We start from the raw sequence: 23,201 nt of genomic DNA on the forward strand, positions 1-23,201 counted from the left end.
TTATGGGGGGTGGGGGTGGTGAGATTGGATGAGTTAGCCTTATTTTCCCTGGAGCAAAGGAGACTAAGGTGTGACCTGATAGAAGTAAATAAGATTTTAATTTTAAAAAAATTAGACATACAACACTATAACAGGCCATTGAACCCGTGCAGCCCAATAAGCCTGCAACGTGGGTACGTTTTGAAGGGTGGGAGGAATCTGGAGCCCCCAGAGGAAACCCAAGCAGACACAGGGAGAATGTACAAACTCTTTACAGACAGTGCCAGATTTGAACCCCTGTCCTGATTGCTGGTGCTGTAAAGGCGTTGCGCTAACTGCTACGTTAACCTGAAATAGAGGAACTTGGGATGGGCAATAAATGCTGGATTTGCTAGTGATGTTTGTGTCCTATCGCTCAAAAGGAATGGGTATCCTTAGGATCTGAAAACACTTATGCAACCTGCAAGGTGCCAACTTTGGACGTCCCACATACATGTTTGTATGCTTCAGTTAACATCCTAGGAGCTGACTTTCAATGTGCCTTGCTCACATTGCTCTGCCTGGGAGGAAACTCCTTTGGCCTATAAACAAGTTAAATTATTGAACAAGCCATTCAGAAATACAGCTAATGATCCAGGGGTCCCAAGTTCAAATCCATCCAAGGCAGATGGAAGGTTGAAATTCAGTTAAATAATCAATAATTTAAAAGGCTATTATCAGTACTAGTGACTCACCTGCTTCAATAACGTACATTAGACGGGGAAATCTGATGTTCATTCCAAGGCTTAAAATTTATAGCATGCCCAGTAAAACTGATAATCTGGCACCCTTTGCATTGGTGGTGGACAAGCAGAGTTTCTGTACTATTGGATGTTACTTCTACTAATACCCAACAAACATATTTCACATTTTTAAAATGTTTTTTCAGAGCAAAAATTATTTCTTATTGAAACTGGTGAGGAGGAAATGTAACCTTTTCCCCTTGTTCCTTTGTGTGATATTCTGGGTGCAGACCCTGCTGGCACTGTAGTTCCTTAGAATGTCTTCTGTGCTGAGTGATCCAGATGCTGAATTTACAAACAGTTGTATGTTGGACAATCAGGGTTTACTGTAATTGATTGGTATCTGTCCTGTGAAATGGCTCAATTAGCTCCTCTATTCAAGGGTAAATCATATTTGTGATTAGGCAACATCCTGAAACATTACAATATTCCCATTAAATTTGCTCTGACATTGGGGACCATCAGAAGAACTTGATAACAGGCTTGAAAAGTTTCCTTGGATCAAGGATTTCAAAGTAGCCTGAGAAAGGTGCATTCATTAGATGGGGCTGGCAGATCTTTGGGATAGATAGCGCAGACACAGCCCCTCTGAACAAACTCATCCACGCAGACCAGGTTGTCCACCTGAGCTAGTCTCAATTGCCAGAGTTTGGCACACATCCTCCTCTAACCTTTCCTATCAAAGTACCCATCTAAATGTTCTTTAATCATCTTAATTGCATGTGCCTCTACAGCTTCCTCAGCAGCTCATCCCATTACACTCACCAGCACCTGTGGCAAACATTTTCTCCTTGGGTCTCTTTAAATCATTCCCCTCTTTGAATCTATGCCCCTTAGATTGGAACTTTATTGTCCTAGAAGGACTGTGCCCTTCACTGTATCTGTACTCCTCATGATTTTATAATCCTCATATGGATCACCCATCAGCTGCCTCACCTGCAGGGAAAAAATGCTCCAGGCTATCCATCCTTGTTGCTCAACCCTGCCAGTCCTGGACACATCTTCGTGTATCTTTTCTGCATCCTTTCCAGCTTAATGCCGTCCTTCGATTCGCTGGGTAACTAGAACTGTATACAAGACTCCAAATAAGGCCTCACCAATGTATAGTTGGAACGTGATGTCTCTACTCCTGAATACTATGTCCTGATCGATGAAGGCAACTCTGCCATGCATTTTCCTCACCAAGTTGTTTACCTGTGTTGTCACTTTTGGTTACTTTATCCTGATATGCCTAAGTCTGTCTGATCAACAGCATTCTCCATGGCCTCACCGTTCACTGTGGAAGTCCTGCCTCAAATTACCAAAGAACAACACCTCACATTTATCAGAGTTAAATTTCATCTGCCATTCTTTGACCCGCATTCCTAGTTGATTTAGATCCTTTTGTTATCTTGGACATTTTCACTCACTCTCCACTATAAAACCAATGCTGGTGTCACCTGCAAATTTACTAATCATGTTAACTATGTGTTGCAATCTCAGATGCTGATGGAAAAGATGAATGACAGCCAACCTAACATTAATGCATATGACACACTGTTGATTACAAGCCTCTAATCTGAGAACCAATTCTTCATGACCACTCTTTCATTCCTTCCACTGAGCCAATTCTCTATCCAATTGGCCATTTCACCTTGCATCCCATGAGATACAATCTTCTGAACTAGCCTAAAATGTAGGATCTCAAAGGCCTTGGTAAAATCCGCTAGACTGCCGAGTGTCCTGCCTCTTTGCTGTCTTTTCAGAACAACTCCGTCGTTTGTGAGACATGCCTCTCCTGCACAATCTTATGCTGAACATGATCATTTTGGTATGTCCTGTCCATCAGAATCTCCTTCAGTAACTCCCAGCATTGATGTTAGGTTTACTGGCCTGTAGTTCCCTGGGTTGATCTTGAAGATCTTCTTAAATAAAGGTATAAAATTAGCCACATTCCAGGCATCCTGTACCTTTTCCATGGCTAAAGATGATGCAAATATCTCTGCCAGGGCTCCAGAAATTTCCTCCCTAGCTTCCTGCCATTCCGAGGATGGACTTGGCCAGGCCCTGGGGACTTGTCCAACTCAGCTGCTTTACCACCACGAACACCTCTTCTGTAACAATATCCTAAATGAATATCTGAGAAGTGTATCATATGTATGCAAGCAATCCAAAGTTGGGATGAAATTGCATTGTTTGAAATAAGGAATTTGCTTGGGTATAATACCTTTCAGGTTCCCAGAAAAGATTTGGTAGTTAATAATTTGCTGATAATAGGTTAACAATATGTACATGGATTTTTACCAATTCAACTAAAGTTGCATCACTTTTTAGAAACATGTTGGATCTATTGCATGATCACAGTTCATAAGTATTTTTTTAATTACAAAATAATTAAAAACATTCTGAAAAGAGGCAGGTTTTTTTTGCACATCTTCATTCAGTTGAAGACACTGGTCAGAACTTCTAGGAAACCAGCATGGAGGAAGATCTGAGGGTAGACTTGTTAAGGAGTAAAACAGGAAAGTCTGCAGACTCTGGTTGAAGTAAAATCTCAATGCTGGAAAATCTCAGCAGGTCAGACAGTGTACTTTATATAACACAGATAAAGATAACCAACATCTTGGATTTGAGCCCTTAATTAAGGTATGAGCAAAATATAGGCAGGTGCTCAAAACAGGTGCCTGCCTACATTTTACTTGTACCTTGAGAGAACCAAAGAACACTACAACACGTAAACAGGCCCTTTGACCCTTCTAGTCTGTGCCAAAATCAAGTGCCTGCTTACATTTTTCTCATTCCTTGATGAAGGGCTTAAGCCCGAAACATTGGTTATGTATCTTTATCTTTATTATTGTAAAGTACACTGTTTGACTTGCTGAGTTTCTCCAGTATTGTGTTTTTACCTATTATTTATTGTGCTGTTTTGTGAATTTTGTCTTTGGTTTCCTTAAACCCCCTTAGATTGAGCTTATTTTGTCTTCTGCCTTTCACATTCCTTGGCTCAGTGTCAGATTCCACGATGTGCCTGCAGAATTTTGCAACCTGACAATTGAAAGCTATTTCTAAACAACAACATTCTTTAATGGCACAACTAAGGCACCTGCACTTGATTAGTAATTTGAGTTTGATTCTTGAAGGAAATTTATTATAAAATTAAAAATAATATTAATTAGTAACAATTTTAAGAGCTAAAAATTGAGTGATGATAGTCGGTCCAAAACTGAAGGGATTCACAGTTTTGAAAGAGTTAAGAGTGTCTACATCTCTGAAGATCTGTCCTGGAGGCTCCATATTGATGCAATCAAGAAGAAGTCTCACCAGCACCTATACTTCATGAAGAGTTTGAGGAGGTTTGGTATGTCACTGAAGGCTCCTGTAAATTTATGCAGATGTACCGTGAAGAGCATTCTGAATGGTTGCTTAGCTGTCTGGTACTTGGTATACAGGTGTCAATGTATAGGAAAAGGTTATAGAACTCAACCAGTGCCGTCGTGGGCATCAATATTCACTCCTTGGAGGACATCTTAAGGTTGTGTCTTAAGAAAGTAGCCTCTATCCTCCAGGACCCTCATTGCCCAGGCCATGCCCTCTTCACACTGCTACCATCGGGGAAGGAAGTACAGGAGCCTGGAAACGGACACCCAACGGCACAAAAACAGCTTCTTCCCCTCCACCATCAGATTTCTGAATGGAGAATACTCCTCTTTTGCATTAATTAATTAATTTTTAAATATAATTTATAGCAATTTTTGCATTGTATTGCAGTCGCATATTTTGTGACACGATCATGACAAGAAATTCTGATTCTGACTCCTCATCATTCTGTTTTTCAGGGTATCAATGGAACTTCACCAATGCCCAGCCTTTATTATGAATAGAGGGACTACAACAGTCAGGGTGCTGGAGTTTGGACATCCTGGTTTACTGAATCCCAAGCTGGATATTAAAGATGAAACTGCTCTTCTTATTGAAGAATATCTCTCCCCCTCCAAGCTGGTGAGACATTTTTTTAAAAAAAATTATAGAAGGAATTTTGTGCAAAAAAAACTTTTAAATGAACAAGTTAAATTATAGATATCTTTAAAAAGATGGTGTTGGATCTGCCAGATGCAGTGAGAGTTGCTGTCTGAGATGTGAAAGCATGGAGATGCGTACTGTTGTAACTCCAGACTCGACCAGCTATTGGCCTTTCCCTGGCCACGGGACTTGTGTCAAAATGGCTTTATACCATGTGCACTTGAAATTCATGATCATGCTTTGGTCCTGTTCTAATTTTTTTTTGAGTTTGCACTGCCGATCTGCTTTTGCTGTGCTAATTCATGTAAATTAGTGTAGGATGGCTGCTTGAGATATCAGCAATTGTTTGGAAACTAACTTTTTTATTGCGGGATAACCAGAAGGCACAGACTTGAAGAAATTGTAGCAATGTGTGAAGAAAATTTACGCAGAGATATGTTGTGATCTAGGATGTGTCTAAAACAAGTGGGAACTGATCCAGTATTAATTTTGTGGATAAATATAATCAAGTCTCTGAGGAAAGATTGGAGGAACTATTGGAAATCCCATAAGCATAGGGAATGAGAACAGGAGTAGTACAATTAATCCAGCACTACTTTTCAATGCTAACCCATATCCTTTAATTGCCTTCATATTTAAAAATCTATTGAATCCTGGTTTGAAACTGAGCCTCCACTGCCCTCTTAGGTAGAAGATTCACCACCCTCTGGTGGAAGAAATTTAGTCTTCTCTCTACTGAATGACACCTCTTTATTCTGAGACTATGATCCCTGGTTGATGACATCCCAACCAAGGAATATATCCTCAGGATTTACCTTGTGAATCCCATAAGAAACGTGAGAAATTTCAATGTGATCACCTTGCGTTCTTCTGAACACCAGAGTACTAGCCCAGTTGCAGTCAGTACAGGCACTACCTTATGGCACAGATACATTGATTCTTTCGGTCATTGGATGCTGCCTGTGTGGAGTCTGCATGTTCTCCCTCTGACCATATAGGTTTCTTCTGGGTGCTATGATTTCCTTTCATATACTCAAGATGTCGTCAAGATTATTGTCACCTGATTGTACAAGTATAACCCGATGAAACAGAGTTCTCCAGTCCTTGGTGCAAAACACGCAGACACACAAGAAGGCATAATATGTTTTTACAGACAAACAATATATATGCAGACAAGTATTTTATCCATACAAACAAATGAATAAATATTGTCCTTTACATATGAAAGTCTTGGATGGTTAGTGTGAACAGTTCCTTTGGTCGTTCAGCATTCTCACTGTCTGTGGGAAGAAGCTGTTTCTCAGCCTGGTGGTCCTGACTCTGATACTCCTGTATCTCTTCCCTGAGAGCAGCTGAAAGATGCTATGTGCAGGGTGGGAGGGGTCCTCAATGATTTTGTGCTCCCTCTTCAAACAATGATCCCAGTAAATTATGTTTGGTTGGGGGGGGGGGGGGGGAAAGAGGAGAACTCCAGTGATCCTCTCTGCCACTCTCATGGTCCTGTGGCAGTAACCGAATTACACTAATATGGGTTGGCAGGTTAATTGTTTGGTGTAAGTAGAATCTTGGGGGAGCTTGTAGAAATTTGGGAGAATAAGAATTGGAATCCATGCATTTGGGCTGCATCCTGTTTCTTTGCCATATGGATATATTAGAACATTGAACAGTTTGTAATAGGAAAGGGTCTTCAGCCCTCACATCAGTGCTAAACATAATGCTCAAGTTAAATGAAAGCTCTGTTTGCACTTGATCCATATGCCTCTATTCTCTTTGTACTTGCATATCTATCTCAAAGCCTTTTAAACACTACTGTTTTATTTGCTTCCACCACTGCTCCTAGAACCTAATCCAGGCACCCACCAATCTCTCTGTAACCTTGATGAAGGGCTCAAGCATGAAACATTGGTTATGTATCTTTGCTATATAAAGTACACTGTTTGACCAGCTGAGTTTCTCCAGCGTTGCACTTTTACTCTCTCTGTAAAATAGTTGTCCTGTACATCTCCTTTAAATTTAGCCCTCCCAATTCCTAACGCGTGCAATCTAGTGCAGTCATTCTCAACCTTTTTTTTTTGCCTCTGACCCCGTTTGGACTCTACTCAAAGTTTATGGACTCCCGTTCCTGTGAAGCAGTTTTGGTTTTTTCTGTACTTCTCTCCTACTGACTACATTAAAAAAAATTGTGTTGCGTGAGGTGAAAATAAAACGAGGCTTTTGCTTAAACATGCTATGGCCCCTGGTGGGCTGTAAGACCTCCATTGCAAATGGCCACTCGAGTGTGCGATGCTTTTGCCCTGGTGAAAAGAATCTTCTCAATCCATTCCAATATCAGATTTTATTCATTAATGTCTTGTGGGACCTTAATTGAAGGCCTCTGAAATCTTTTTGCATCACATCATCTGTCCTCAATGGTTCTTCAGATCAATCAGAGATGATACAAGCACAGCAGGTTCAATGACATCCTAGTCCATGATTTTACCATGAAGAAAAACAGAAAATTAGGGAATAAATACAAAGAAAGAATGAGTTCTGAAAGTGTATTAAAGCAGAATCCATGAATTTATTTGATCTGATGAGAAGTGTATGAAAGGTAAGAGGGTAATGGCTCGATGGGAATAAAGCAGACAGTGGTTCACAAGTTCGGATCATGGATTCACTTGACAAACATAATGGTGCATTTTATGAAGTTCCTTTTAATATAGACAAACATGGTATGAAATTTCACAAGTTGTTATTGAACACAATTTAACACTGAGCCAAAGATTAGGGCAGCTGACCTAAATTTTGGTCAGGGTTGAGTCTTAAGGCAAGGGGGCTGGAAATGTAGAGAGGTTTAGGACAAACCTAGGGCCTTGCTCACTGAGGTAAAACACTTAGTTACTGATAAGTGGTTGAAAGAGAAGGGGGCTTGGGGATCCAGGTTTGTCATGGGGTCTGAATCCCTCTGTCTTCCCAACTCTTTGTCAAATAGCAAATGTTGCACTGAGATATTGAGAGTGATGTGACTAGTGGTATGCATTTTATTAATTTTTGGAACCTGATGTTATTTTGGATAATATGCAATTTGTTCAATCCTATAATCTGTTTCTTACCAGTCAGATTAGAACAATATATTCTCCATGAGACCTGTGTGCAAAACCTGTTGTGAATGGGTTTTAAAATACAAATGCTTTACACTCTTGTCTATCCTGCTAGCTGCACTCTCCAAAAGGAACTCTTGGCTTGGTCAAATACCAGCTCTCTTTTCATCACAAATCCTCAATGATGTTGCCTAATTGTCTATTTTTTCCCTGTAACTAATAACAAAACACAAGGTCAGTACAGAATTGATGGGAGCAGCTCTGAGAAAGGTAATGCAGGTCTGGGAAAAAACTACTTGAAATTCTGTACAGGAGACAACGTTCAGTGTGGGTGAATTTCATTGATTGTTTTGAAATTTCAGATTTCTGGTGTGAAATATTGAAAACTGTTCAGCTCCAAAGTAATTACCTCAGTGAGTTCTATATGCATTTGCAATATGTACTGAATAGCATAAAATAAGGATACAACTCTCTACGACAACATACTATAATACTGTTACCAATGAACCAAATATACTGGCTTACTTTGTCTTTTCATGCACTATTTTTTTGGTAAGGTGGTTTACATAAATATTTACACTGTGATGCTGCCACAAAACAATAAATTTTGTGACTTGTTCATGACAATAAATTCTGATTCTGATAAAAGTAGTAAATTGTTAACAATATTAATGTCGAGATTTTTTCTTGCTCCAGAGAATTGCATTACTTTGCCATGGAGAGAAAAATGGACAATGTGCTGTCCTCCACTTCATCCTGACTCCATTAGCCTCCCCTAATTCTTTCAGCCTTGTGTGGCACCATTCCATACATCCCAGCCCATCTGTGGCAGGGTATTACATTCACCCCACCCTCTGGGTAAAGTAGTTTTATGGAATTTTGTATTAGATTTATTGGTGGACTGTAATAGGAGTAGGTGAAGGCCATTCAGACCTTCAAGCCTCCACCATCATTCAGTACTATCAAGGACAATCACATTAGTCCCCTATTCCTGCTTTCTCTCCATACAATCCTTTTAGCCACAGTCTAGCAGCAAATTACCAGCAACTCTCTGAAAAATATAACCCTCAAATCTCCTGTAAACCTCTGGTCTTCAACTCCTACTATGGGAAACAGACAGTGGCTATCTACCTTATCAATGATTATAATTCATATACTTCCATCACGCTGCCTTTCATCCTCTTTTGCTCCAGGGAAGAGAGTCTAACTTATCCAATTTTTCTTGTAATTCAAATTCTGCAATCCTGCCAACATTCTTTCAAATCTTTTTTGCACCTTCTAGTTTGTCACATCCTTCTTAAAGCATAGCAACCAGAATCGTGCACAATATTCTACGTGTAGCCTAATCAATGCTTTGTATATCTGTAAAAAGATGTTCTAAGTGTTATACATCACCAGTCAATCGAGCCAAGCATGCCATATACCTTCCTCGCTGCCCTTCCACCTGTATTGTCCCCCCAGTCTCTCTGCAACAACACTCTCTGGGTTTTGTCATTAGCTGTGTTTGTCCTACTCTGGCTTCCTTTCAGTCTCTGCCTCTAACATCTCAATAATTGAGGCTGAGATCCAAATCATTGCCAACTGATTCACTGAAAGATACAAGAGGATGTCCTTGCACTCAATATTGCAAGTTAAAGGTTCTCTGGCAACTTGTCCCCATCGTTAATTGAAAGCATTTATGTGAGCCCTGTCTTGAGAAGGCAGCCAATATCATAAAGGACCTTCAACACCCTGGTTGCAACCTCTTACTGCTGGTATCTGGCAAAAGTCTCAGAATCCTGAATACCAGCACCTTTAGGTTCAAGGACAGTTTTTTTTTTCCAACTGCTATCAGGCTCTTGAGCTACTCGTTACACTAATCAGGGATTAGTACTGACTGCATGATTACTAAGTTGCTTATTTTGCACTAGGATAATTAAATAATTGAATATTTATTATCTCTGTTTATTTTGACTCTTTAATTCAATTTATATATTGTAGTATTTTTTACAAAGTATGGGTTTGGCTGCAGCAAGTAAAAATTTTGGTGTACTACTCGTATATAAGATATTCTACACTCCAATGACATTTGTGGTAGACCTTAAAATGTGGACTGCTCTCCAGATCTTGAGAGCCACGTGTCGGTTCCGGGAGAGATTGATGGAAAGAAACCACCAATACTGCCTCTGCAAAATCCCCCTAATTTCATCGGCAAATAAGTAAAACAATGGTTTTCACCAATGAGGTCCTATTACACCTAGTAGGGCATGAACCTGACACCAGACATTCAAAATCAGACATTGCTCTTATTTTTAAACATTAGAAGGAATTACTAGCCAGACAGAAGAAAAGATTCAAGAGTGTTCTCATACCCTTTTTTGAGAAAGTTGAGGGCAGTCAGTCAGTAGGTCAAGCAGCATCCATGGGGAGAAATGAACAGTCAACATTTGGGTCAGGACCCTTGGGGAAGAAAATCTCACTAGCTACTGGGAATGCCTCGACTATGACCACTCAGTGACAAAGAAACGTCCTCAGAATGGCACTGAAAATCTCGAGCCAATGCATTAGGATCACACAAAGGCCCAGCAGAAAATGGAGGGAGGAACTCCACATCTTGCAAACTAACACTTGCCTACCTAATTGGGTACCTCCTGACCCATCCGTGAAACAATCTATGGGTACCACATTGGCCTCATCAGTTGTCATTATCCACAAAGCTGACTTGAGGGACTCCTGGGTGGTGGGGGGGGGGGGGTGTGGGGAGGGTGGAGAAAGTGTTATGCTCATTTATGGAATACATGTGTCATCCACTTTAATTGGAAAAAAAAAATTCTAGGGAGTTTAAAAATTGTCTACACTGATTTTGATTGTTAGTTTTTGGAATGGAAAGGTGCTTTAACCCATTAAGAACTCTTCATGGAATTACCCCAGTAAAATCTATTTTTTCAGAAGAAACCTGACAGTTTTTGAGGATATCCTTTCATTGTTCTTGTTTGTAAATGCTTTTCTTGCTGAGACAGCAGTCCCAGCTTGTGCAGGTTCATGTAAAGGGAACAAAATGAGTAACTTTCCACTTTGTAACTGTACATGTTAAGTAAATGATGCATGAAAACCTCTGTCCTCTGGCACCACTTTCTACTGAATGCTGAAGAAGCATTACTGAAAAAGTAGCAAACCATATGATCAGAGAAACTTGGTTCAGGAGGTATCTGTTCAGCCCATTGTGTCTCTAAAAGACCCCATAGTCTAGCATTACTGAAGTGTGGATATGATTCTTAAATCAAAGCTACTTGAAAATCTGCTTCTTTTACTGAAAAGATGGTCTTTTATCTGAATCTGCCTGGTGATGGGGGAGCGAAGAGTTGATGCTTTTGAGACTGGAAGCCTGTGGCCAATGGTCTACTGCAAGGATCAGTGCTGGGACCCTTGCTTTCGGATGTATGCATTAATGATATGGATGTTAGAATTAGGAGGAATGCAGATGACAAAAATTTCTGGTGGTGGGCAGTCTTCAGTTACAGAACAATATTGATGAATCAGTAAATTGAGCAGAGCAGTGGTAGATAAAATTTAATCGAGAAAAATGTTGTGTGGTAGGACTAGTAAGTCTGGAATCTACACCATCAATGGAAGGAATGTCTGCAAAGCAGAGGTACCTTTGCATACAAAGATCTCTGAAAGCATTATCAAAGTTAGTTGAGAAGGTATACAGGATAGCCTTCTTCATTGGCTACATGAGACCAGAGGGGTTATGACACAACTATATAAATTAAGTACTATATATCGTTTGATCACCACACCATATGAAGGATGTGATTGCATTGGTGGAGGAGCAGAGGAGATCTGCCAGAATGTTGCCAGGACTGCAGTGTTTCCCTTGTGAGGATGGATTGGCTTTTTTTTTCAGGAAAAGAGAAGGCTGAGGTGGGGGGGGGGCATTGAAGGGGAAATAGTAGAGACACCATGATGGATTTTGTTTTCATTCAGAGGGGTTTAAATCAGTAATATACTGCCTGAGTGGGTGGTGAAGGCATGTACTCTCATGGCACTGACATGTTTCATGGCGCGGAAGCCTACATACCACATGCTGGGAATGGACGACAATAGATAGATGCCTGATAGGTTGCTAGCTGTAAAGCACCTCACTCAAGGGATGGTGGTTGTGTTTGGAGGCCAAACATCCCAGTTAATTGTTGCTGGGCTTCCTTCACTGTTTCATCATTGCCATTCCTCTATCATGAGGTCAGACATGGGGATTGCACAATGCTTAATAATGTTGAATTTTTTTTAGTACGTTGTGTGGAAAATGATATCTGCTATTGCTAACAAATGAGAATAACCAACAGTGCTCTGTTCTTGAAATGCAGTGGCATTACTTACATTGGATCCCGACTGGGAATGTTCAAGAGTCTTTGGTCATAAATGACCGGTAACATGACTGTAGAATGCACACAACTACTGGGCTCTGGTTCAGATGTACTACTGAGAAAGGGCAGCAAAATTCAGCAAAATGGAGGATGTGTAGTATGAGGAACTTGTCAAAAACCAAAAGCTCAGCTCAAAATAAATCAAGAATGAAAAATAGAAAAGTCACTAGTTACCGAGGGGACAAAGCAATTATGTCACTGTTTTTAAATGTTCAGAAATTACATCTTGAATTGTAACTGGCAAAATACTAAAGTTGAAAATAACGTTGGGCTCAAGAATGGAAAAAAAAACAAAGAAAACTCCGAACATTGATATTTGGTTTGAAATGCATGATGCGATTTTTTTCATTTGCAGTTTGTTTTGGGATTAAATCCAAGATGGAATAATGGAAGCCAGGCCCTTCTAGTCTGTACAGAACTATCACTCTGCCTAGTCCCATGGCCTGCACCCAGTCCATAACCCTCCATACCCCTCCCATCCAAATTTTTCTTGGAGCCTGCATTCACCATTTCAGCTGGCAGTTCATTCCACACTCACTACTCTGTGTGAAGAAGTTCTCCCTCATGTTGAGAACCACTGGTTTAGGGGGAACCTTTTTCTTTCCACTCACATACCACTTTTAAGTAATCTCTTACTAAGCACAGAGCGCCTATGCCATTGGTGCTCTGTAGTTAGTAAGGGATTACTTAAGGTTATATGTGAGTGGGGAAAAAAGGTTGAGAACCACTGCCCTAAAGTTTTTCCCATTCATCATTAACCCATGTCCTCTGATTTGTATCTCACCTAACCTCAGTGGAAAAAGCCTATTTGCATTTACTCTATCTATACCTCTTGTAATTTTATATTCCTCTATTATCAAATCTCCTTCTTCTACGCTCTAGAGAATAATGTTCTATCCTGTTTAACCTTTCCCTGTAAATTGATATTTATTATTGTATATTATTTTCTTGGCATAGCAGGTCATGTCAGCTCTCTACATTTCCATTTATTCCAACCCCCTCCACGTGTTTCCCTGTAATCTATTTTCTCTCATATGTACCCATCAATTTCATGCCATCCATTTATACGAAGAGCAGTTACATAGTCAATCAACTTAACAACACATCTTTGGGATGTGGGATGAAATTGGAGCACCCAGGAGAACGCGTCCATTTAGAGGAAGATGTGCAAATTCCATTCAGACAGCATTCAAGCTCAGTGTTGAACCTTGGTTACTGGGAGCCGTGCCAACTGCTGCACACAGCTTTTAATTAATCTTGGATTTTCTCCCCAAAACTATAAATCAGCAAAAAGTCCCCTCCAAAATTATTCATCTGTGTTATGGGGAGAAGGTCAGGCAGTGGGGCTGAGTGGGAAAATGGATCAGCTCATGACTAAATGGTGGAGCAGACTTGATGGGCTGAATAGCCTATTTCTGCTCCCAGGTCTTATTATTTCAATTTGGTGAAAGAGGCAGCCAGTTTTCTACAGGGCAAGGTAAGACCAGAAGACGTGAGAAGCACACTTCAGCGGTTGAGTCTGCTCCACCATTCAAATTGTGGCTGGTGTATTTGTAAAGCCAGGAGATGCATACAAGCTCCATACAGACGGTGATCGAACCCCAGTCCCGATCACTGGCATTGTAACAGCACTGAGCTGACCACGACACAAACCATATTGTTTTTTTTAATTTTTTTATTTTTCACACTATAAACCATATTGACCAAGATACATACAGACATTTTTCTTCTTAAATATACACAGTGTCGTTTTCTCCCCCTTTTCCCCCCCTCCCTTCCCTCCCTCCCTCACTCCCTTTCCCATTTATTTAAAATTCAAACTATAAGATACATTAAACCCGTTAAACGATGTTGTCACTTAATAAAAATAAACAAGAAATTTTACTGAGTCAGTTCTTTTCATTGTCTTCTCCTTCTGTCATTTTAGGTGATGGAAGTCCACGGTAGGATTTCTCTCTTGTGTTTCATGTATGGCTCAAATATTTGTTCGAATATTGTAATATTATTTCTTAAATTATATGTTATTTTTTCTAATGGAATACATTTATTCATTTCTATATACCATTATTGTATTCTCAAGTTATCTTCTAATTTCCAGGTTGACATAATACATTTTTTTGCTACAGCTAGGGCTATCATAACAAATCTTTTTTGTGCTCCATCCAAATCGAGTCCAAATTCTTTGTTTCTTATATTACTGGGTTTTTTGGTATAGTGCTTTTTGTGATTTTATTTAATATCTGGTTTAGATCTTCCCAAATTTTTTCACTTTCTCACATGTCCAAATTGCATGAATTGTTGTTCCCGTTTCCTTTTTACAGCGAAAACATCTGTTTGATACTGTTGGGTCCCATTTATTTAACATTTGAGGTGTGATGTATAGCCTGTGTATCCAGTTATATTGTATCATACGTAACCTCATGTTTATTGTATTTCTCATAGTTCCGGAGCATAGCTTCATTCTTATCTTTATGTTTAGATCTTGTTCCCATTTTTGTTTAGTTTTACCATTTGTTTCCTCATTTTCCTTTTCTTGCAGTTTGATGTACATGTTTGTTACAAATTTTTTGATTATCATTGTGTCTGTAATCACATATTCAAAATTGCTTCCTTCTGGTAACCTCAGACTGTTTCCCAATTTGTCCTTCAAGTAGGTTTTCAGTTGGTAGTATGCAAACATTGTATCGTGAGTTATATTATATTTATCCTTCATTTGTTCAAAGGATAATAATTTATTTCCTGAAAAACAATTTTCTATTCTTTTGATCCCTTTTCTCTCCCATTCTCTAAAGGAAAGGTTATCTATTGTAAAAGGGATTAGTTGATTTTGTGTCAATATTAGTTTTGGTAGTTGGTAATTTGTTTTATTCCTTTCTACATGAATCTTCTTCCAAATGTTGAGCAGATGATGCAATACTGGTGAATTCCTACGTTGTACCAATTTTTCATCCCATTTATATAGTATATGTTCAGGTATCTTCTCCCCTATTTTATCTAGTTCTAATCTGGTCCAATCTTGTTTTTCCCTTGTTTGATAAAAATCTATTAGGTATCTTAATTGTTTGGTAGTTGGAAAGCTTCCTTGTTTGTACCATTCTGTTAATTTATCTAGTGCTATCCTCGGTTTCCCCCCCTTTCCATAAAAATTTCCTTACTATTTTCTTTAACTCCTTGAAGAATTTCTCTGTTAGGCGTATTGGTAATGACTGAAATAGGTATTGTATCCTTGGGAAAATGTTCATTTTAATACAGTTTATCCTTCCTATTAGTGTTAGTGGTAAGTCTTTCCAATGCTATAAGTCGTCTTGTAATTTTTTCATTAATGGATGGTAATTGATTTTGTATAGATGGTCGATGTTTTTATTTATTTGTATACCTAGGTATCGCATAGCTTGTGTTTGCCATCTAAATGGCGATTCTTTCTTAAACTTTGAGAAATCCGCATTATTCATTGGCATTGCTTCACTTTTATTTGCATTTATTTTATTGATATTTCTGGTTCTGTTAAGTATATTATAACGTCATCTGCAAATAGACTGATTTTATATTCTTTCTCTTTTATTTTTATCCCTCTTATTTTATTTTCTGTTCTTATCAGTTCTGCTAGTGGTTCTATAGCTAACGCCAACAGTGAGGGAGATAGTAGACATCCCTGCCTTGTTGATCTGCTTAAGTTAAATTGTTTTGATATATATCCATTTACTGTCACTTTCGCCAATGGCCGCTTATATAATGCTTTAATCCAATTAATATATTTCTCTGGTAAGCTGAATTTTTGTAGTACTTTGAATAAATAATTCCATTCTACTCTGTCAAAGGCCTTCTCTGCGTCTAAAGCAACCGCTACTGTTGGAGTTTTATTTCCTTCTACTGCATGAATTAAATTAATAAATTTACAGATATTGTCTGTTGTTGGTCTTTTTTTTAATAAATCCAGTTTGGTCTAGATTTACTATTTTTGGTACATAGTCGGCTAATCTGTTTGCTAATAGTTTAGCTATTATCTTATAATCTGTGTTAAGTAAAGATATTGGTCTATATGACGCTGGTGCAAGTGATCTTTCCCTGTCTTTGGTATTACTGTAATTATTGCTGTTTTGCATGAATCTGGTATGCTTTGTGTTTTATCAATTTGGTTGATTACTTCCAGAAGGGGAGGAATTAATAAGTCTTTAAATGTTTTATAGAATTCTATTGGGAATCTATCCTCTCCTGGTGTTTTATTGTTCGGTAGTTTTTTTATTATCTCCTGTAATTCTTCTATTTCAAATGGTTTTATTAATTTATTTTGCTCCTCTGTTTGTAATTTCGGTAGTTCAATTTTAGTTAGAAATTCATCTATTTTATCTTCTTTCCCTTCGTTTTCAGTTTGATATAGTTGCTCGTAGAATTCCCTGAAGTTTTCATTGATCTCAGTTGGATTATATGTAATTTGTTTGTCCTTTTTCCTTAATGCCAATATCATTCTTTTAGTTTGTTCTGTCTTAAGCTGCCACGCTAGAATTTTGTGCGTTTTTTCTCCTAGTTCATAATATTTCTGTTTTGTCTTCATTATGTTCTTCTCCACCTTATATGTTTGTAGTGTTTCATATTTTATTTTTTTATCTGCCAATTCTCTTCTTTTAGTTGTATCTTCCTTTATTGCTAATTCTTTTTCTATATTTGTTATTTCCCTTTCCAACTGTTCTGTTTCCAGATTGTAGTCCTTCTTCATCTTAGTTACATAACTTATTATTTGCCCTCTGATGAACGCTTTCATTGCGTCCCATAGTATAAACTTATCTTTCACTGATTCTGTATTTATTTCAAAGTACATTTTAATTTGTCATTCAATCAATTCTCTAAAATCCTGTCTTTTAAGTAGCATGGAGTTTAATCTCCATCTATACATTCATGGTGGTGGGATGTCCTCTAGCTCTATTGCCAATAATAGGGGTGAGTGTTCCGATAATAGTCTAGCTTTATATTCCGTTTTCCTAACTCTCCCTTGAATGTGGGCTGATAACAAGAATAGGTCTATCCTTGAATATGTTTTATGTCTGCCCGAATAATATGAATATTCCTTTTCCTTTGGTTGTTGTTTCCTCCATATATCCAAAAGTTGCATTTCTTGCATCGATTTAATTATAAATTTGGTAACTTTGTTCTTTCTGTTAGTTTTTTTTCCAGTTTTATCCATGTTTGAATCCAAATTAAGGTTAAAATCCCCTCCTATTAGTATGTTCCCTTGCGTGTCTGCTATCTTCAAAAAGATATGTTGCATAAATTTTTGATCTTCTTCATTAGGTGAATATGCATTGAGTAAATTCCAAAATTCTGAATATATCTGACATTTTATCATTACATATCTCCCTGCTGGATCTATTATTTCCTCTTCTATTTTGATTGGTACATTTTTATTGATTAATATAGCTACTCCTCTGGCTTTTGAATTATATGATGCTGCTGTTACATGTCCTATCCAATCTCTCTTTAATTTCTTGTGTTCCACTTCAGTTAGATGTGTTTCTTGTATGAATGCTATATCAATTTTTTCTTTTTTCAGTAAATTTAACAGTTTCTTCCTTTTGATTTGGTTATGTATTCCATTAATATTTAAAGTCATATAGTTCAACATAGCCATTTCATACTTTGTTTATCTTTCCTTTCCGCTTCCTCATCACCACCTTCCCTTCTTATCCATTTCTGCTTTCTTTTTTTGAACACATTATAAGACAACATTTCTAAAACATAAAATATTTCCACTATTCTCATATCTAAAATTCCTTTAACCCCAATAGTCCCTCCCCTTCCTGAGTTGCCCTTTGTCCCTTGTCGGGCAACCACATCTCCCCTCTCCATTTGGATTTGCGAATTCACTCGCAAGCGTCAGCTGATTTTGCAGTGACTGTAATTCTTCCCTACCCAGCCCCCCCAGAAAAGATTTTAATCTTCATATATAACAAAGGTCACTCTCTTAATTCCCTCCTTACTTCCTTTCTTCCCTTTCTTTCCCTTCTTAGATACATACACACATATACATATATATATATCACTTTTTCTTCTGTACTTTTTATTTCACTGAATTCTTGTGACTGCCATTCTTTTACTGTTTCCATATATTCTTTAAAAAAATATATATATCTATGTACTTGCCCTTCCCTTCATCTTCCATTTCTCTGTGTTCTTCCTCTTCTTCTGAGTCCACTCCAGGATTTGTGTCCTTTACCTCTGTCTCTTCTGGTTTTCTTGTTGGGTTGTTTGTTTTATTTTGTTGGGTATTTTTGGTCTTCTTATTTTTATTAGAAGTGTCTTGGTGTTGGTCTTCTTCCTCTGGGTTGGTCATCTATTGTTTCTTTGATTTCTTATTTTTATTCTCTTCTTTCTTGCTCTCGTTATTTTCTGTGTTTTCCTCTTGCTGTTGTGTTGTAGTTGTCAGTTTCAGCTGTGGAGATCGACTCCTCAGCTGGTCCCCCCTCCCGTCAGTGTTATTTTTGTCTTGCGCATCACGCATGTGCGGTTGCTCACTTTTGTTTGGCTCCGTGAGCCATTTTTGTAGTCCTGAGTTCGGGGCTTCGACTGACCTTAGGGAGCGGGCTTCTCTCTCCACGGCGGGCCTCCTCGTACAGGTAAGGCCTTCAACAACTTCTTCCGATGTCCTTCCTTCTTCTTTTCTTCCCATTTTTGGTTTTTCTTTCTTTGCTGCCATTTTCTCCACACTTTTACTTTCACTTTGTTTTGGTTTTTATGTTTGTGCCTTTGCTTTTTCTCTATCTTTTTTTTACTTTTCTGGAGAGGGCTGGAGTTCCCCAACCGGCCACTACTCCATCACGTGACTCCTCGCAAACCATGTTGTTTGATGAAAGATCAATTACGCAAAGACTGAAATTACTGGAACTGAAGGCTTTTATTAGCAAGAAGTGGACAGCATCCCTTGTGTTGCTGGTTCACACTGACTTGGGCTCGAACTGGGGGCAAGATTGTGGCATGACGACCTTTATGGGGGATAGAGGGGAGGAGTCACTAGCCGGCCAGTAAGAGCAGGATCAAACATAAAAGGTCATATCATTTATATACACAGTAGTGGTTTCACCACACTGCTCATATGCAAGACATTGATGAAGACATTCTTGGAATATTATGTGCAGTTTTGGTCACCTATCTATAAAAAGGATTCAAGTTAAAAGGGGATTGGAAGAGGTTTACAAAGTTGTTGCCAGGATTACGGAAATTGAGTTATCATGAGACACTGTAACACCAGGCCTGTTTTCCTTTGAGTGTGGGAGGTTGAGTGGGAATCTTATTGAGGTCTATAAAATTGTAAGGAGAATTGATAAGGTGAAAGTCAGACAAGAGAGCATAACTAAGGTGAGGGGTGTGGTGCCAGACAACATGGCGGAGTCAGATACATTAGCTTCCTTTAAGAAACACTTGGATAACTACCTTGATGGGTCAAGGCAAGTTGAACTAAAGCAAGAGGCCACGATGTTCAATATGGACAAGCTGGGCCTGTTCCATGCTGCAAGACTCTATGACAAAGTATCTTAAGATTGTTTTCTATTTAAAGTCATAAAAAAATCCAACATATTGTTCAAAGGCACTTTCAATAAGAAGCATATTTTATGAAATCCAGACTTTGTTTTTTCTTGATAATGTCAAAGTTGTTGCTTGTTATAAAAGCTGAGCACCTAGCAAGTGCTCAGACCTCTCGTATTAACGTTTTTGTTAAATCCATGGTTTTAAAAGATTTTTCTTTGGAAAGTGAGCTTCATGATTTTGAATATTGCAAAATTTTTTTTTGCCAAATTCTGAGGCTTGGTTATTGCACAGCAGAAAGTGGAATGTGTGGCGATTACGAGCAACCAATTTAGAATCCACTAAACATTTCCCCACTTACGCAGGTTGAAGGAGGCAGTGCAATGCTTGAAGGCTTTTACCAACTGGAGTTGTCATTTCACAGTTAAACAGTTTCAGTGTTATGAAAGAGCAGTCCCTATGACTGAACTGAAAGTACATTCGTGTTGCAGCAAATCACTGAATGTGGGCACTGTTTATTTAATTGAAAGTCAGATCAGAGACTGGAGTGATTCCATGTTTTCTGGGCAGAATGCCATTGAGAGATGGTGCATTGTTTGTATACGGGGCCAGCAGTCAGGGCTTCCCTGAACCAAGGTGGTCTAAATGTACTTTGGATGTACATGAGCGATCAAAGCAGGGTTGGGTCTTTTGATCACTTGCACCTGTGCCATCTCTAACTCCCGCTGTCTTGGATTAAGAGACGCATCCTATCCTGGCAATGCTCTCTTCACCCCTCCCCCCCATCAGGAAGAAGATTCACAAGGATGAGATCATGTACCACTAGATTCAAGGACAATTTCCTTCCTGCTGTTATTTAAATTTAGACATACAGCACAGTAACAAGCCTTTCCGGCCCACGAACCCATGCTGCCCAATTGACCTACAAACCCCGATATGCTTTTGGAGTATGGGAGGAAACCAGAGCACCCAGAGGAAACCCATGCAGATGCAGGGAGAACGTACAAACTCCTTACAGCATGGGATTCAAACCCCAGTTGCTGGCGCTGTAACAGTGTTGCACTAACAGCTCAGCAGCTTTTACAAACCTGGTGTTTCCCTCTGCAAGCTGCCCTTGGTGGTAGTGGAGGGCATGAATGGCTAGAGGGTGCTTATCAACTGGGCTGCTTTGTTCTCCATGGCATCAAACATTGAGAGACATTGGTAGCGTGCTCATTAAGAGTAAGTCAAAGAAGAACACCTCCCCCCCTCCCCCCCACTAGCTGAGAAGGAGTAAAGACGACCTTACAGGATGGTGACCATGGCAGCAGACTGGTGAGGCCCTCAGCAGCTGAGGGACCTACACAGGCTGTGGGCGTCCTGTGGTTGGGGGACCCGCATGGGTTGTGGGCTGCTGGAGACTGGCTCATGAGAACCAGATATCTGAGTCGAGATTCAAGAAAGTGCTGAGGGCAAGAAGGGCTCCCAAAGGGGCCTCGGGCTCCTGATCTTGTTGGAGGTTTGGATCAGGAGCTCAGGTTGCCAATGGATCAAACAGGAGTCTATGCGGCTGCAGGAGTGCTGGAGGCAAATCCATTGACACTCAGTGACTCTGAAGAGACTCTCTTTTGTTTCTATTTCTCCTATTGTTAGAGGTGCTGGGCAATGCTTTGGGTGACTTTGCCTTACAACAGACAAAATTATGGTATATCATATACAGTGCCTTCCATAATGTTTTGGACAAAGATTTTTTTTTCCTTCATTTGCCCTTGTGCTCCACAGTTTAGCTCATACCTTGATGAAGGGCTCAAGCCTGAAATGTTGGTTATGTATCTTTATCTTTGCCTTATGAAATACTTCTGTGTTGGTGCTGTGCAATTGCTCAGCAAAAGGAGGGGTAAGGCGCTCCTACAGGTCACCCTTGGGCAAGTTGTAGGACCTGCTTAGCCTCCCAATCAGGGTCCCGTGAAGCTATGGATTGCAGATGGTGGAGAGTTTTTACAAGCAGATTCTACAAATTGGAATTTATGGTTGTAAAACTAAAAAGGCTGGGCAGATTAATCTGTTGATCAATGGCCAGGGTTACCCGTCCAGTACGGACACTGTGTAGTGAACTGGGATTCACTAGAAGTGTGCTGTACTCGCGACCACTGCAATTGAAGAAGGCAACGAGAAACCACTTCCTATTTTCCATTGTATAATCATGAATTCAGCATCGGTTACAGTCTCAGCTCAAAGATGGAGCCTTCACTGAAGGAGAAGAGGCAACAACTACAATTTGGAGGGTCAGAGATTGTGATAGATGGAGAGACATGATCGCCTATGCTGAACCAGCAAGGCACCTGAATAAATATAAAGTACCCTGTTTGACCTGGTGAGTTTCTCCAGCATTGTGTTTTTACTTAAATCACGGTGTCTGCAGACTCTCATGTTTTACTACTGAATATATCGTTTGGTTCTGTCTAGGCAAGGATATTGTAGCAGGAGCCCCACGCGTACAGCAGAATCGCACATAGCCACGGCAGTTAAGCAAGCACATTACCAGAGCGCATAATCTCTAATGACATCCCAGTCCTTCAGCTACAGATCAGGAACCAGCAATTAGGAAAAGGACGCGAATAAGAGCCCGCACTTTTTATGGCACCCGAGGCTGGAAAGTGACTTCACTACCGCATCCCAGAAGGCTTAGCGTGAAACATGCAGTGGGAACAATAAAAGCTGTGGTTAAGCACAATAAAGTTACTGATTCCTGACTCTACTGACTCCAGTATCATTTATTGCCACTTGCGTAAGGTAGTGTTGTCAGATAGGCTACTGCAATGTGGCAGATGGAATATAAAGGGGAAAACGGTGAGTTTATCCAGTTTGGATGTAAAAAAAAAAACTGGTGAAGCAGGCATGAGAAGATGAATGGCCCATTCACTCTCCAGGTTTTCCTAATTTCTTGCCCAAGGGAAGACTGCTCACATGATCTTTTCTAAACAAGCCTGGTTTGGTTTAATATGTAATTCAAAGATGGTCCTTTAGTTTTCTTAATTTAAAAAAATATTTAGACATATAACACGGCAAGACGTCCTTTTGGCCCATGAGCCCATGCATTCCAATTGACCCACATTCCAGGTATGATTTTGCAGGGTCATTATGGACTCAGATATGTGAGCAAAAATTGAACACTTTGTAGACCCAAAGAATTTGCAGATCTGCATCTGCTCATAATGATAAGTGTTTCCAAAATACAAACGTGCAAGTTGTACCCTGAACAAATCAAGCATGGGTGTAAAGCAATTAAATGAATTGCTTTGATATGTGTCTCACATCATGATTGTCGATGTTTATGGTCACCTTTTAACTGAAATAAAGGTGTGGGTTAGAATTCTTTACAATTTGTATACTGAAATGGTTTCCTGTCTTTTGCTGTCTGATCCTTGTAACCATGTTGCAGAGTTACCGGCATCTGTCTT

General features: G+C 39.4%; 1 protein-coding gene across 4 annotated transcripts in view; it reads left to right on the forward strand.

The window, feature by feature from the left end:
* The window catches only part of lrrc56 (leucine rich repeat containing 56), a 162,305-nt gene that overhangs the window by 33,761 nt on the left and 105,343 nt on the right, over positions 1-23,201 (forward strand). For all 4 annotated transcript variants that reach the window (XM_069904041.1, XM_069904033.1, XM_069904049.1 and 1 more), the window contains one exon: positions 4,577-4,739. In XM_069904041.1, the coding sequence (XP_069760142.1) occupies positions 4,577-4,739 (163 nt within the window). The remainder of the gene's footprint in view (positions 1-4,576; positions 4,740-23,201) is intronic.

This window comes from Narcine bancroftii, chromosome 1 (assembly GCF_036971445.1).
Source record: "Narcine bancroftii isolate sNarBan1 chromosome 1, sNarBan1.hap1, whole genome shotgun sequence".
NCBI lineage: Eukaryota > Metazoa > Chordata > Chondrichthyes > Torpediniformes > Narcinidae > Narcine > Narcine bancroftii.